This window comes from Scyliorhinus canicula, chromosome 1, assembly GCF_902713615.1.
Source record: "Scyliorhinus canicula chromosome 1, sScyCan1.1, whole genome shotgun sequence".
Taxonomy (NCBI): domain Eukaryota; kingdom Metazoa; phylum Chordata; class Chondrichthyes; order Carcharhiniformes; family Scyliorhinidae; genus Scyliorhinus; species Scyliorhinus canicula.
In genome coordinates, this window is record NC_052146.1 from 169,131,543 (window position 1) to 169,147,659 (window position 16,117).

General features: G+C 49.2%; 1 protein-coding gene across 2 annotated transcripts in view; it reads left to right on the forward strand.

Annotated features, from left to right (window-relative positions):
- Positions 1–16,117, forward strand: part of pgm3 (phosphoglucomutase 3) — a 121,343-nt gene that overhangs the window by 97,179 nt on the left and 8,047 nt on the right. For both annotated transcript variants that reach the window (XM_038802424.1, XM_038802433.1), the window contains exons 8-9: positions 5,458–5,541; positions 5,763–5,861. In XM_038802424.1, coding sequence (XP_038658352.1) covers positions 5,458–5,541; positions 5,763–5,861 — 183 coding nt within the window. The remainder of the gene's footprint in view (positions 1–5,457; positions 5,542–5,762; positions 5,862–16,117) is intronic.

Here is a 16,117-nt window from a genome sequence, read left to right on the forward strand (position 1 = left end):
TGCGATTATAATAACTCTTGCCAGCCTCCTGCTAACAAGTGAGAGCAGCACTTAAACCGATCGTGCACAACCAACCCCACTCGGCTCGCAGCCGTGTCGCTGAAATGACCAGCCCCGTGATTCAGCAGTGCCGACCTGGGCAGACTACTGGAAGCGGTAGAGGTCAGGCGGGATGCCCTGTTCCCCCAGGATCAGGATCATGGAGGGTCAGCCACTGGGCAGCAAGTGGCACCTGGGAGGAAGTGGCAGCGACATTCCCCTCGGGGAGCATGACCAGGAGGACCGGCACCCAGTGCCGCAAGAAGGCCAACGACCTCCAGCGGGCCACTCTGGCGAGTTTGCACTGAACCCCCGAATCCCCCCCCCTTCCACATCACTCCTGACGGGAGGGCTCCCAGGAGACGTTGGCCAGCAATTGACAGGAGAGGAACCAGACGGCGGGGTGCCGTACATCAGAATCCTGGCCCCCTATGAGGAATGGGCCCTGGAGGTCGTGGAGGTGGCCAGGGTCCGAGCAGTGACTACCATAGAGGTCAGCCCATGGCACGGAGGTGAGGTTCCACCGGCCCCCATCCAAATGATCTGTCAAATGTGAGTTATTAATGTAATACAGACGGACTCATCCTTCCAGCTGACCACATCCAGGATCTGGAGCTGACATCACCGGCCCATTTGGGGTGCACCAATTGCAAGCCCCATCTCCCCAGTCATCCAGCCGCTCCTGGTCTGGTGCTTCCTTGTCCTCCTCCTTGGAGGTGGCCAGATATTGCTCCACCTCCAACACGTTGCCCTGCTGCTATGCCAGGTTGTGGAGCACATAGACCACCACAAAGCAGGTGACTAACTGGGTGGTGTACTGCAGTTCACTATCACAGGGGCTGGGGCATTGAAGCCGCATGGGCCTCGGTGTATCACATCTCTGCATCGTTCACCGGACTCCGTACTGGCGTCATTAGCCAGGTCCTAAGTGGATACCCCTTATCCCCCAAGAGCCAACTGGCCATCCTGAGGTGGTACGCGAAGAGGCCGGGGATGTCTGACTGCCCCGGGATGTAGCTGTCGTGCACACTTCCTGGGGAGCGTGCACATGTGTATGATCTTCATGCTATGGTCACACACGAGCTGGACATTCAGGGAGTGGAACCCCTTCCTGTTGATTTAGGACACTCCCAGGTGGCACATGTGCAATGCGACGACAGTGCCATCTGTTAGCCCCTGGACCTGGGGCATCCCATCAATTACGGAGAATCCTGCTGCCCAGACATCTTGTTGGACCTGGTCCATGTCCAAGTTTATATAGTTTTCTAGGTCACTGCTGCACTTGTGGCTGTACCTTGTGATATGCTGCACAAGTTCCTGCTCGAGCCCTGGAATGATCATGAGGCATAGATGTTCAGGGCTATGGTGACCTTGACGGCTACCTGGAGTGGGGATCCTCCTCCTCCATGTGTCAAGTCTGCCAGGCACAGGCTGTCCGTCATCTGTCTGAAAAAAATGTGACGCTTGTACACCTTGGGCCATCGCGGGCCTCCCCCTCTGTGACCCTTCCTGGCCGGATGGATGGCCGGGACCTCAGGGTGTGGGGTGGAGCCATGCACATGGGCCACCGCTTCAAGCCTCTGTCAACGCTGTTGTTGTAGCCTCCTCCAGCTTTTGGCCGCCTGGCCTGTCAGCAGCATCACTAGGGCAAGTTCCACGGGGTCCAAGATATCGTCCATCCTGTGTAACATCTGTAAGGAATTGGAGAGGGTGTGAGGCTGACAACAAAGGACAGTGCACAGGAACAGGCCCTTCGGCCCTCCTGTACCGGTCATGATACCATCCTTGGATAAAACCCTCAGCATTTCCTTGTGTCGTATCCCTCTATACCCATCCTATCCATGTATTTGTCGAGATGCCTTTTGAATGCTGTTAATGTATCTGCTTCTAACCCTAACCCTTGCAATGCGTTCCAGGTACTCACCGCCCTCCGTGTAAGAATCTGCCTTGCACATCTCCTCTAAACTTTTGCCCACAGACCTTAAACTGATGCCCCCTAGTGACTGACCCCTCCACCCTGGGAAAGAGTGCGTGCCCATCCACTCTATCCATGCCCTTCATAATCTTGTAGACCTCTATTAGGTCACCCCTCAACCTCTGTCATTCTAATGAAAACAGTCTGCGTCTATTCAGCCTCTCCGCATAGCTAACACCCTCCAGACCAGGAAATATCTTGATAAACCTCCTGTGCACCCTCCCCAAAGCCTCCACATCCTTTTGGTAGTGTTGCGACCAGAATTGTGCACAACATTCCAAGTGCGGCCGTACCAACGTTCTGTACAACTGTAGCATGACTTGCCAGTTGTTATACTCGATGCCCCGTCCAATGAAGACAAGCATTCCGTATGCTTTCTTGACTACCTTGTCCAATTGTGTTGCCACTTTCAAAGATCTGTGGACCAGATTGCTCAGATCTCTCTGACTTTCTATATTCCTAAGAGTTTTGCCATATATTTCCCCTCTATGTTAGACCTACCAAAATGCATTACCTCATATTTGTCCGGATTAAACTCCATTTGCCATTTCTCTGCCCAATTCTCCAACCTCTGACAGTCCTCAACACTATTTGCCACTTCACCAACCTTGGTGTCATCCGCGAACTTACTAATCAGACCAGCTACATTTTCCTCCAAATCGCTTATGTATACTGGAAGCAACAGAGGCCCCAACACCGATCCCTGTGGAATACCACTAGTCACAACCTTCCATTCAGGAAAACACCCTTCTGCTGCTACCCTCTGCCTTCTGTGACCAGGCCAGTTCTGTATCCATATAATAATAATAATCTTTATTGTCACCAGTAGGCTTACATTAACACTGCAGTGAAGCACTTTGAAAAGCGCCAAATTGCCACATTCCGGCGCCTGCTCGGGTACATGGAGGGAGAATTCAGAATGTCCAAATTACCTAACAGCATGTCTTTTTGGACTTATGGGAGGAAACCGGTGCACCCGGAGGAAACCCATGCAGACACTGGGAGAACGTGCAGACTTCGCACAGATAGTGACCCAAGCCGGTAATCGAACCTGGGATTTGCTTCTGTGAAGCAATCGTGCTAACCACTGTGCTACCGTGCCACTCCACCTCTGATCCAGTGTGACTTCACCTTTTGTACCAGTCTGCCATGAGGCAACTTGTCAAACACTTTACTGAAGTGTCATGTGAGAGTACCTTTTAAGAAGTAGGTGTTTATCAAATAGCTGTAGTGGATGTACCTTTAAGAAATGGGTGTTTATCAAATAGCTGCAGCGATGTCAGTGTGGGTGGAGCTGGGCAGTCTGTCTGCTTTTACTTTCGTTTTTGAGCTGGCAGCTGCAGTGTGTGTATAGATTCGTTTTCAGAGTTGGAGCTGCACCCAGCCAAACAAGGTGTAATTTTGATATCTCTCTGCATAAAAAGAATGCCTTCAGATCACTTGCTAATATAAAAGTGATAACTACTCAGTAGAGAATTTAAACCTGCTGCCTTTGTTGAAGAGAGTATTTGTCTTGTGGATGTTGCTGGGAAAGATTAAGGGCTACTTATAGAGTACTGTATTCTTTGGGAGAAAGTATTTTGAGTTAAAAGTTGCTAAGATGCTTACTGTGTGTTTATAAAATGTTAACTGGATTCATATAATAAGCATTGTTTTTAAAAAAAAATATTTTAGATCTCTTTCACCACACCTGTACAGTGGGCCCTTGTGCTCCCCATAACCTAAATCTATTAAAAGTTGTGGGTCAGGTGAACTCCATGATACACTTCGGGGTTCTCTAAACCCTGGCTCATAATAGAAGTCCATGTAAACAACACCCACCGCCCTCCCTTCATCAATTGTCTTTGTCATGCCCTCAAAAAACTCGATAGCCATGACCTCCCCTTCACAAAACCATGCTGTTTATCACTGATAATCCTTTTTTATGCAAACGGGTATAAATCCTGTCCCTGAGAATTCTCTCCAATAATTTACTTACTACCGGCGTGTGGCTCATCGGCCTATAGTTTCCTGGATTATCCCTGTTACCTTTCTTAAACTCAGAGAACCAGTGGTGTCTTCCATCCTGGGACTCTCCAGTAGTCCCCCGATTGCTCCTCCTTACCACCCCCCCTTCCAACACACCATGCCCATGCACCCCCAGCTGCAGCCGGGGCCCCTACTCACCGAATTCCACACCGTGTAACCAGACACCCGCTGGGAAAATTACCTGCTGATTCTCTCCCCTGTGCACATACCCACAATCTGGTTGCGGAAATGTCCCCAGTGCTGGGGCCCAGACCCTGGGTGTTTGGATGTTGGCCCCTGCGTCAGTGGTGTTGTCTCCCGCAGTGTTCAGGCACAATATCCCGGTCTCACAGTCTGTTTGGATGCTAGACAATAATCCCACATGCTACATTGCATGCCTACCCCGGGAATCCACTCGGGATGTGTGAAATACCCACTTCACTACAATTGCCAATTCCCAATTAGCAATAGCCTTCAGCCGCATGGCCAGAGGTCTCCATGGTCAGTGGTGTAGTGTTCTTGTTGGATGTCCTGATTTATAATATAAGAACACTCCTAGATAAAGCTATAAACAATTTATTAACATTAACTGTGGGTCAACCCATATACAAAACAACAGGTGAAAAACAGTATGAACATGCACAAGCAAACTCCCTCTCAGTTCCCTAGTCAGTCTTGAGATAACCTGATTCTAACATTCACTTATATACTAATGAAACTCCTAGTGGTCAGTTGGTGAATTTCAACACAACCATGCTATCACTACAAGTGGGAGTTTGGTGGGGCTGGGGTGCCCCCTGGAACGGGACCACATGGTCCTAGGATTGGCATGGTAGATCCATGGTGCTGAAGCCCCCTCCTCCCACAAAGCCTAGCCCAGGTCATGTGCGGCCACCCCACTGCTCCGCAACCCCCACCCCCCCCCCCCAACCGATAGCGGCCCACCCCAACCGAGGCTCCCCCATCCCTCTCTGAGCACTGTGGCAGCCCAGTGCCCATGGCTTCTTTTCCTATGAGTGAAGATGGCTACTCGCCTCCTCGGGTCCATGCAGAATCCGTCTGCCAATTTCACATTTTTAAAAAGTACTCGTCATCGTTCGCGTGAGCACTTGCTGAGGATGCCGTTAGATCACAGCGGGCCGTTAGATAGGGGGGTCACTGCTGTTAATTGTATAGAGATTGGATTTAAGTGGTGATTGGTGTCTCTTCACGTTACGGCGGAATTCTGATTTTGCCCAGGGGAGCGGGCTGGTTAGATTGCAAACTGATCAGCATCCTGCGCGGTTCTAGCCTTTCCCGTGAATTTACCGCCTTGTCACGCTCTCAATTAAGTGCAGCCTGGCCCATGGTGTTATTAAAAGACTTGTCCAACAATGAAGCAAAGCAGTGAAACTCCTTGGCTGTACATCTAATTGTTGTTTTTTTTTATTGCTCAGGCAGATTTGGACTTGCAGATAGCAGTAGTGCAGACTGCCTATGCAAATGGGAGCTCAACAAGGTACATCGAAGAAGTCATGAAGGTAATACAATTCTGAGACAAGACTGTTTCTCAACTTTAATAGTTTCAAAAGTTGTTTGTAACATTTTTATATTTAATTATCGTAATGTGTAACTTTACTGGATAAAGTTCTAACACTGCGTGCAGCCAAGCAAATTAAGTATCCGTATACAAATGAATTGTTGACATAGACATTCCTGCATCTGTTGTCTGATTCCTAATGTTTGTTATTGTTTTTCTTAGGTTCCGGTGTACTGTGTGAATACAGGAGTTAAATATTTGCACCATAAAGCTCAGGAATTTGATATTGGTGTTTATTTTGAATCAAATGGCCATGGCACAGTGAGTGGCAGTTTGAATGGAGAGTTCTGCTGGTCTGTTTATTGAAGTATTCATGATATTTTGAGACTGTTGTGTTGATTAAAGGCTGAATTTATTAAGTAAATAAGTTAAATTGTAGCTATGTAGGCTGGCATCACATATTCTGATTTTTTTTGTTGCTACATTCCCCATATTGTTGTACATTTGGTGGGAGTGAAAAGGGTGAATAAGTCCCTTCCAGAAAAAAATATTGGAAGCAGTTACCAGGACTGTTCATATACACTTTTTTTTAGTAGTCAGAGAAACATTGCTTAGGCCTGGGAGCTGGATGCCCGACTGCTCATTTATCTGAGGTATGGGTATAGCTAAAGAAGCTGGGGTGAGATTGGACAAAGCTCTTTACCTGTCCACAGTAGCTACATGAGTATTTATTCCCAAAGAGAATCATATGTCCTCCATGTACCTTTGTGAAGAAGTTTAGATTTTTAAATATTTTAACATTTAATTTAGTCAGCTTGCTGTGACATAAAAGATATTCACTGCATTCTATATTTACAGTGGAAATGGAAATAAAATCTTTAGCTTAAAAATCTACCTTATTTCCCCGTGAAACCTAACAGATGGCAGAGGAAGTTGAAGATAATGAAAAATATTGAAATCACTAGTGTCATAGGCAAGACACGGCTACATTTTTCTCAAATAATATTGGAACACTTGCAGAAAGGCGCTTTTAACCATTGTAGAATCTGCCATTATTAATTTAATCCCATTGTCAATTATACTTTACTTTTTAAAATATTTTTATTCTCCGTTTTCTTCAAAATTTACACCCCACCCACAAACAGTAAATGGTAACAAATACAAAGTAAATTCCCTTAACAACACCGATCCCATCCTCCCATCACCCCAAACAACCACCCCCCTGGCAATATAAGCATCAAATAAAACAAACCCTCCCGCGGCAGGACAATGAAAGGAGAAAAAAACCCAGAAAAAAATAAAAAAGGAATCAGGATTCGCCTATGGTCACCGTTGACCTACAGAGTCTCCCCCCCCCCCCCCCCCCCCCACATTCAATGCCATCCAATCCCCGAAGGCTGTTCGCCAGCTCCATCGTGTAGTCCTGATATATGCGTATGCCAGCTCCAGTCCACTGCACCACCACTTCTGCTTTGCCCAGCACAGGACCTTCCCCTTCACACTGTACCTACGAAAACACAGAGTCACTACTCTCGGCGACTCACCCACCTTTGGTACAGGCCTCCACGACCGGTGAACCTGATCTAGTTCATATTGGGAGGGGTCATCCCCCTCCTCCAATAGCATCGCCAACATCGTGGAAAAATACTCAGTCGGCCTCGGGCCTTCCACTCCTTCGGGAAGACCCACAATCCTCAGATTCAGTCGCCTGGATCTGTTTTCCAAGTCATCCATTTTGGCTTGCAGACCCTTGTTGATCTCTATAACCTTCCACATCGCCTTCCCCATCGAGGTAAGATAGATAGATAGAGAAATATAGCACCGAACAGGCCCTTCGGCCCACGATATTGCGCCAAGCTTTTGTCCTAGGTTAATCATAGAATTTTGGACAATTTTTCATGGCCAATCCACCCAACCTGCACATCTTTGGACTGTGGGAGGAAACCGGAGTACCCGGAGGAAACCCACGCAGACACGGGGAGGATGTGCAGACTCCACACAGACAGTGACCCAAGTCGAAATCGAACTTGGGACCCTGGAGCTGTGAAGCAATTGTGCTATCCACAATGCTACCGTGCTGCCCTTAAGAAGTTAACCTACACTCCATTATTCTACCCTAATCCATGTACCTATCCAATAGCCGCTTGAAGGTCCCTAACGTTTCCGACTCAACTACTTCCACAGGCAGTGCATTCCATACTCCCACTACTCTCTGGGTAAAGAACCTACCTCTGACATCCCCTCTATATCTTCCACCATTTATCTTAAATTTATGTCCCCTTGTAATGGTGTGTTCCACCCGGGGAAAAAGTCTCTGACTGTCTATCTATTCCCCTAATCATCTTATAAACCTCTATCAAGTCGCCCCTCATCCTTCTCCGTTCTAATGAGAAAAGGCCTAGCACCCTCAACCTTTCCTCGTATGACCTACTCTCCATTCCAGGCAACATCCTGGTAAATCTCCTTTGCACCTTTTCCAAACTTCCACATCCTTCCTAAAATGAGGCGACCAGAACTGCACACAGTACTCCAAATGTGGCCTGACCAAGGTTTTGTACAACTGCATCATCACCTCACGGCTCTTAAATTGATCGCTGTGCTGCAATAATATCTCTTCCACTTCCTTCAGCGCCTCGCCTTACTCCCGCACCTCCGCTATGGCGCTCAATACCGCCGCCCTCACCGGGGTAATTGCCTCCTCCACCAGCACTTTCAATACCGCCCCCATCATCTTCCAAATCGCCTCCATGTGCTTTGTGAACTGTTTTTCGAGTTCCGCGGCCATCACCGTATCATTTCTTCAGCCGTGGGCAATGCGGTCTCCCCTGGTGTCCCAGCCTCCACTTCCCTTGCTGTCCTCGCGGTAACATTTCCAATCCCCGACGGACTTTCAGCTGCTTTTTTCACGGCCGTTTTTTACTTGTTTTTGACATTTCTCTTCACTGTGCCTTCTCCCTGCTTTTGCTGCCTCTGTAGCCCCAGGGACCGGGCGTTAATCCTGAAAATGCCACCTTCGGGCGAACCCTATTAGCAAACCTCTCATGGCGAACTTGACTTTCTCTAGGCCAAGAAAGCTCGCCATGTCCGATAGCCATACCTCAGCCCTCGGAGGGCTTTTGAGTCCCTCCATGCTAACAGTATTTGTCGCCGGGCTACCAGGGAAGCAAAGGCCAGAACGTCGGCCTCTCTCTTCCTGGACTCCCGGGTCCTCCGAAACCCCAAAGATTGCCACCTTCGGGCTCGTTACCACCTCAGTTTTCAGTACCCAGGACATGACATCTGCGAATCCCTGCCAATACCCCGTGTTTAGGGCACAACCAGAACATGTGTACGTGGTTAGCCGGCCCTCCGCCGCATCTATCACACTTGTCCACAGCCCGAAGAATCTGCTCATCTGGGCCACCGTCATGTGGGCCCGGTGCATGACCTTAAACTGGATCAGGCTGAGCCTGACGCATTTTGCGGTCGTGTTTACTCTGCTCAGGGCTCTCCGAGCTCCTCCTCCCACTTAAGCCTCAGGTTCTCGGTCTGCGTATCCTCAGCTCTCATTAGTTCCTTGTAGACGTCTGAAACTCTACCCTCTCCCCTAGAAACTACCCTGTCCTGCCTCCCCTTCGGCAGGAGACGTGGGAAGGACGGCACCAGTCTGCGTACAAAATTCCTCACCTGTAAGTATCTAAAGTCGTTTCCTCTCGCCAGCCCAAACTTCTCCTCCAGCACCCTCATCTCGGAAAGCTCCCTTCCAGGAACAGATCCCCCATCCTCACAATCCCTGCCCTTCTCCACGGTCGATACCCCCCGTCCATGTTCCCCGGGGCAAATCGGTGGTTGCCGCAAATTGGGATCCAAACCGATGCTCTCACCTCCCCTGCATGCCTCCTCCACTGGCCCCATATCTGAAGAGGCGCCACCACTATTGGGCTGGTGAAGTACCATGTCGGCGGAAGCGGCAGAGGCGCCGTGACCAGGGCTGCTGAGCTAGTGCCCCTGCACGAAGCAGCCTCCATCTGCTCCCAAACCGACCCCGCATCCACCATCCATTTCCTTATCATCGCTATGTTGGCCGCCCAGTAATAGTTGCTGAAGTTCGGCAACGCCAGCCCCCTTCTCCTCGGCTCCTTTCAAGCATCACCCTCTTCACCCGCAGGGGACTTCCCTGCCCATACAAATCCCAGAATAATTTTATTCAGCCTTTTAAAGAATTACGGCGGGATAAAGATGGGGAGACACTGAAAAACAAACAAGAACTGCGGGAGAATCGTCATCTTAACAGTCTGCACCCTCCCCGCCAATGACAGCGGGAGCGCATCCCACCTCCGGACCTCCTCCCTCACTCGTTCCACCAGTCGGGACAGGTTGAGCTTATGCCACCTGAATCCCCAAATATTGGAAACTCTCCCCCACTAGCCTGAACGGCAACTCCTTCAGCCTACTCTCCTGCCCACTTGCCTGAATTACAAACAACTCTCTCTCAGCCATGTTCAGTTTGTATCCAGAGAACCGGCCAAATTCCCCGGGAATCCCAACCCGAACCGTCCTAGTACCTCCCACAGATAATCCCACTCGACCCGGTCAAAAGCTTTTTCAGCATCCATGGCTACCACGATCTCTACCTCCCTACTCTCCGGGGGCATCATAATCACCTTGAGCAGCCTTCTTATGTTGGCCACCAGCTGCCTCCCCTTTACAAACCCGGTTTGGTCCTCCACAATTACATCCAGTACACAGTCCTCAATTCTGGTCGCCAAAATCTTGGCCAGTAACTTGGCGTCTACGTTGATCAAGCAGATTGGCCTGTATGACCCACAGGCCTCCGGGTCCTGATCCCGTTTCAGAATGAGCGAGATGGTGGCCTGCAACATTGTCGGGGGTAAACTCCCTCTGTCTCTTGCCTCGTTAAAGACCCTGACCAGCCCCACTATCTCGGCAAATTTTTTTGTAAAACGCCACATGATACCCGTCCGGCCCCGGGGCTTTACCCGACTGCATGACCTTCAGGCCCACCAATACCTCTTCGATCCTAACCAGGGCCCCCAGTCCGTCCACCAACCCCCTCCCCACTCTTGGGAGGGTCAGTCCGTCCAGGAATCACCTCATCCCCCCCCTGGTCCCCCGGGTGGTTCTGAAGTGTACAGCTTCCTATAAAAGTCCCTAAAGACCTTGTTCAGCCCTGCTGGATCACTCACTAGATTACCTTCTCCATCCACTACCCTCCCTATTTCCCTCGCCGCTTCCCTCTTCCTCAGTTGCTGGGCAAGCATTCTACTGGCCTTCTCCCCATTCTCATAAATCGCTCTTTTTACCTTTCTAAGCTGCTCTACAGCCTTGCCTGTAATCAGCACCCCAAATTCGCCCTGCAGCTTCTGTTGTTTCCTGAGTAACTCTGGCCTCGGGGATTCCGCATAACTCCTGTCCGTCCGTAGAATTTCCTTAATCAGTTGGTCCGTCTCTGCCCTATCTTTCCTGTCTCTGTACGCCCGGATTGAAATCAGCTCCACTCTCACCACTGCCTTCAGTGCCTCCCAAAGCACCGCTGCTGAGACTTCTCCAGTATTGTTTACCTGCAGGTAATTCTGCATGCATTTCCTCAGCCTCTCACACACCGTCTCGTCCGCGAGTAGTCCAACTTCCAGCCTCCATGGTGGGTGCTGAAAGCTGTCCTTACAAAACTGGAGGACTACCCAGTGCGGAGCATGGTCCGATATGGCAATTGCCAAATATTCTGCCCCCACCATTCCGGCCAGCAGGTCCCTACTCAACACAAAATAGTCAATTCGGGAATATACCTTGTGGACGTTGGAGTAATACAAGAACTCCCTCGCCGTCGGCCGGCTAAATCACCACGGATCTGCTCCCCCCATTTGCTCCATGAACCCTCTGAGTTCCTTTGCCATCGCTGGCAACCGTTCTTGAGCATGACCGGTCCAGGCTCGGGTCCAGGACTGTATTAAAGTCCCCGCCCATGGTCAACTTGCGTGTCCAAGTTGGGGATCTTCCCTAGCATCCTCCTAATAAAATCCACATCGTCCCAATTAGGGGCATACACACTGACCAGGACTGCTCTCACCCCTTTGAGCTTACCCCGCACCATAACCAACCTGCCACCGATCCGCGACTGTGCCCTCCGCCTCAAATTGTATCCTTTTATTAATCAGGATCGCAACCCCCCTCGTCTTAGAATCAAGCCCCGAATGAAAGACCTGACTGACCCAGCCCTTCCTTAACCTAACCTGGTCTGCAACTTTCAGGTGCGTCTCCTGCAGCATGACTATGTCCGCCTTCAGGACCCGCAGATGTGCACACGCGCCCTCTTCACTGGCCCGTTTAACCCTCTAGCATTCCAGGTGATCAGCCTGGTTTGGGGGGCACTTCGCCCCCCCCCCCTACCGATCAGCCATCCCCTTTCCTTGGTCAGCCCCCCAGTCATGTGTTGCGCTTCCTCTGGCCCGCCTCCTGGCCGGCTCCACCTATGACCTCCTCACTGTTACCATGCCCAGTTTCCAACCCCGTCAGCAGAACAACCCCCCACCCAGCAACACCATCCTATCACATAACCCCTGCTCTAATCTAACTATATGGACACCCCCACCTCGGCTCCCATTGACTAGCTGCACTCAGCTAGCCTGGGCCTCCCAGCCCGTCTACCACCCATTGTTCCCAGTCACCCCTCCCCCCGACCCATCCACACCACTTCCCCAGATCAGCCCTACTTAAGCAAACGCTCTATCCAAGTCATAAACATAGAACGATACAGCGCACTACAGGCCCTTCGGCCCACGATGTTGCACCGACATGGGAAGTCAAAAACTAAAGGCCATCTAACCTATACTATGCCATTATCATCCATATGCTTATCCAATAAACTTTTAAATGCCCTCAATGTTGGCGAGTTCACTACTGTTGCAGGTAGGGCATTCCACGGCCTCACCACTCTGCGTAAAAAACCTACCTCTGACGTCTGTCCTATATCTATTACCCCTCAATTTAAGGCTATGTCCCCTCGTGCTAGCAACCTCCATCCGCGGGAGAAGGCTCTCACTGTTCACCCTATCTAACCCTCTGATCATTTTGTATGCCTCTATTAAGTCAACTCTTAACCTTCTTCTCTCTAACGAAAACAACCTCAAGTCCATCAGCCTTTCCTCGTACGATTTTCCCTCCATACCAGGCAACATCCTGGTAAATCTCCTCTGCACCCGTTCCAAAGCTTCCACGTCCTTCCTATAATGAGGCGACCAGAACTGTACGCAATACTCCAAATGCGGCCGTACCAGAGTTTTGTACAGCTGCAACATGACCTCATGGCTCCGGAACTCAATCCCTCTACCAATAAAGGCCAACACACCATAGGCCTTCTTCACAACCCTATCAACCTGGGTGGCAACTTTCAGGGATCTATGTACATGGACACCGAGATCCCTCTGCTCATCCACACTGCCAAGAATTTTACCATTAGCCAAATATTCCGCATTCCTGTTTTTCTTTCCAAAGTGAATCACCTCACACTTCTCTACATTAAACTCCATTTGCCACCTCTCAGCCCAGCTCTGCAGCTTATCTATGTCCCTCTGTAACCTGCAACATCCTTCCACACTGTCTACAACTCCACCGACTTTAGTGTCGTCTGCAAATTTACTCACCCAACCTTCTGTGCCCTCCTCTAGGTCATTTATAAAAATGACAAACAGCAACGGCCCCAGAACAGATCCTTGTGGTACGCCACTCGTAACTGAACTCCATTCTGAACATTTGCCATCAACCACCACCCTGTCTTCTTTCAACTAGCCAATTTCTGATCCACATCTCTAAATCACCGTCAATCCCCAGCCTCCGTATTTTCTGCAATAGCCGACCGTGGGGAACCTTATCAAACGCTTTACTGAAATCCATATACACCACATCAACTGCTCTACCCTCGTCTACCTGTTCAGTCACCTTCTCAAAGAACTCGATAAGTTTTGTGAGGCATGACCTACCCTTCACAAAACCATGCTGACTATCCCTAATCATATTATTCCCCCAACAACCCCCACAATAGCACAAATCAAGTTTAATCAAGAAAAAAGAGATAAGAAATAACAGCCACTCTTCAGTCCTACCCATACAGACACAGATTGCAGAAGGTTCCCCATAAGCATCCATTTTAACCCAACCCTTTTAACTGTTTTCTTTATTAATTCCCCCCCCAGCCAAACTCCAACAAAGCAAAGAGCCCAAACAGGAAACATTCAGGAAAACCACGCAAAAACAAGAAAAAAAAGATACATCCCAAAACGGGAGAGACACCACATGTACTTAAAAGCTCTACCATGAGTCCAAACGTCCTCAGCTCAGGGCCAGCCCTTGCTTCTTAACGAAGTCCATCGCCTCTTCGGGTTCCTCGAAATAGTGGCGCTGACCCTTATACGTAACCCACAGTCGCGCCGGAAAAAGCAGCCCAAATTTCATCTTGTTTTTATGCAGCATCTCCTTCACCTGCCTGTAGCCTCCCCTCCTCCTGGCCACCTCCGCGATCAAATCTTGGTACACACACAGGATGGTATTGTCCCAAATACAGCTTTGTGTGCTCTTTGCCCATTGCAGCACCCATTCCTTGTCCAGGTACCTGTGAAAGCGTATCACTATCGCTCGTGGGGGACCCCCTTGTCGTGGCTGCCTCACCTGCACTCTGTGTACCCTGTCCACCACCGGCGGGCGCTGGAACACCTCGTTCCCAGCAATGTCTGAAACATACCCTCCACATATGAGGCAGCGTCTAGTCCCTCTGCCCCCTCCGGGATGCCCACGATTCTCAGATTCTGCCGGCGAGATCTGTAGTCCAGGTCCTCCAGTCTTTCCAGAAGCACTTTTTGCTGGTCCCTCAGCCTCCGGATCTCCACATCCGCCACCGTTTGCAAGTCAGCCTGCTCCTCCACTGACTTCTCCAACTGCTGGGGCTTCTCAGCCTGATCATCCAGCCTTTTTCCCATCCGATCAATCAACTTCCGAAGCGGCTCCAAGTTGTCACGCTTCAAAGCCAAAAAGCTCTTCTACATAGTCTGCAGCAGCTGCTCCATTGTAGGCTGTGCTGTCGGCTCCTTGCTCTGAACACCAGCCATGCTGGTCTCTCTCACAGGCTCCACTGTGCCCTTACTCAAACCACTTTTTCTGCTGTTTACAGTCCCTCCGGCTTCTTAGGCCCATACAATTCTGTATGGGTCCTGTGCCTGAGTACTATTGCTTTCCAGTTCCGCGCTCAAAAGCACAAAAAAGTCGGGGGAAAAGGTCCAAAAGTCCGACTGAAACGGGAGCCACCAAATGTGCGACCTACTCCCTCATAGCCGCCACCGGAAGTCTACAAAGTACATCTTAATCTACAATGTCTCATTAACACAAAGTCCCTTTTAAGCACAGAAGATGACTGTGGGCAAATATGCTCTTCACTCGGAACTCCAAGTGAATGTTTGTGGATGTCTCTTCAAAATACCCCCAGATTATTGCCACGTGAGCGTTTCCAAACTCTACTCCAAAAAATACACTTCAAAATCTTCTCATAATTTTGCTTCCCCTTAATGGTTGCATTCTGAAATCCAGTTCAGGTTTTCCAAATGACACTTTTAAACAAAACTTCCGCTCTACTTTTAACAGTGAATCTAGTCCATGATTTTACACCAACCCTATAGGATTTCTTTGTCTTTGTGCACACTGCTCAGAATTGCATTAATTCTCGATTTCTATACGATTAAAACAGCATCAGGCAATGATTTGCCTTTGAAGGCTGCTGTCCCACTTTAAATCTAGTTACTGTAATTGTTTCTTTAACTCACTTTATTTAATTTTCCCCTTGAATTCTTCAGAGCAATACCTTGGTCTCTATTCACTTCACTCCAGTTGCCTTAACCATTCTTCAATTGCTTGGTTATCAGGACTGTAACTTGTAGTTTAGGAAGCCTGCCTCTTTGCAGCGCCATCCTGTCCAGTCTTTCTTCTGGCAAGAGTTTTTTTTTAGAAATTTAGAGTACCCAATCATTTTTTCCAATTAAGGGACAATTTAGCATAGTCAATCCACCTACCCTGCACATCTTTGGGTTGTGGGGACAAAATCCACGCAAACACAGGGAGAATGTGCAAACTTCACATGGACCCAGAGCTGGGATCGAACCTGGGACCTTGGAGACGTGAGGCTGCATTGCTAACCACTGTGTCCCCGTGCTGGCAGAGTTGAGATATTCACTTCCTGAGGCCCTGACTCCAACTCCCCACAAATTCAGCTAAAACTAAAACTTAAACGCTTTGTTTGTCCTTATAAGGACCTCCAATTGCTAAGCAACCTCTGCTAGTTTTATTTATTATTTATGCCATAACCCTCTCTAAGCACAATAAAATCATAGTTGGAATTGACACCAGCCCCCGCGCATAGCAACACCGTTGTCCAGGATGAATCGAACTATAGGTTTTGCCCTTCCAGGTACAGTAACATTAAAGTAACCCCACTTAAAACTATACCTTATTTCTAATGTTTACCAATACAAGTTTACCAATAGAAGGTAGCACAGTGGATAGCACTGTTGCTTCACAACTCCAGGGTCCCAGATTCG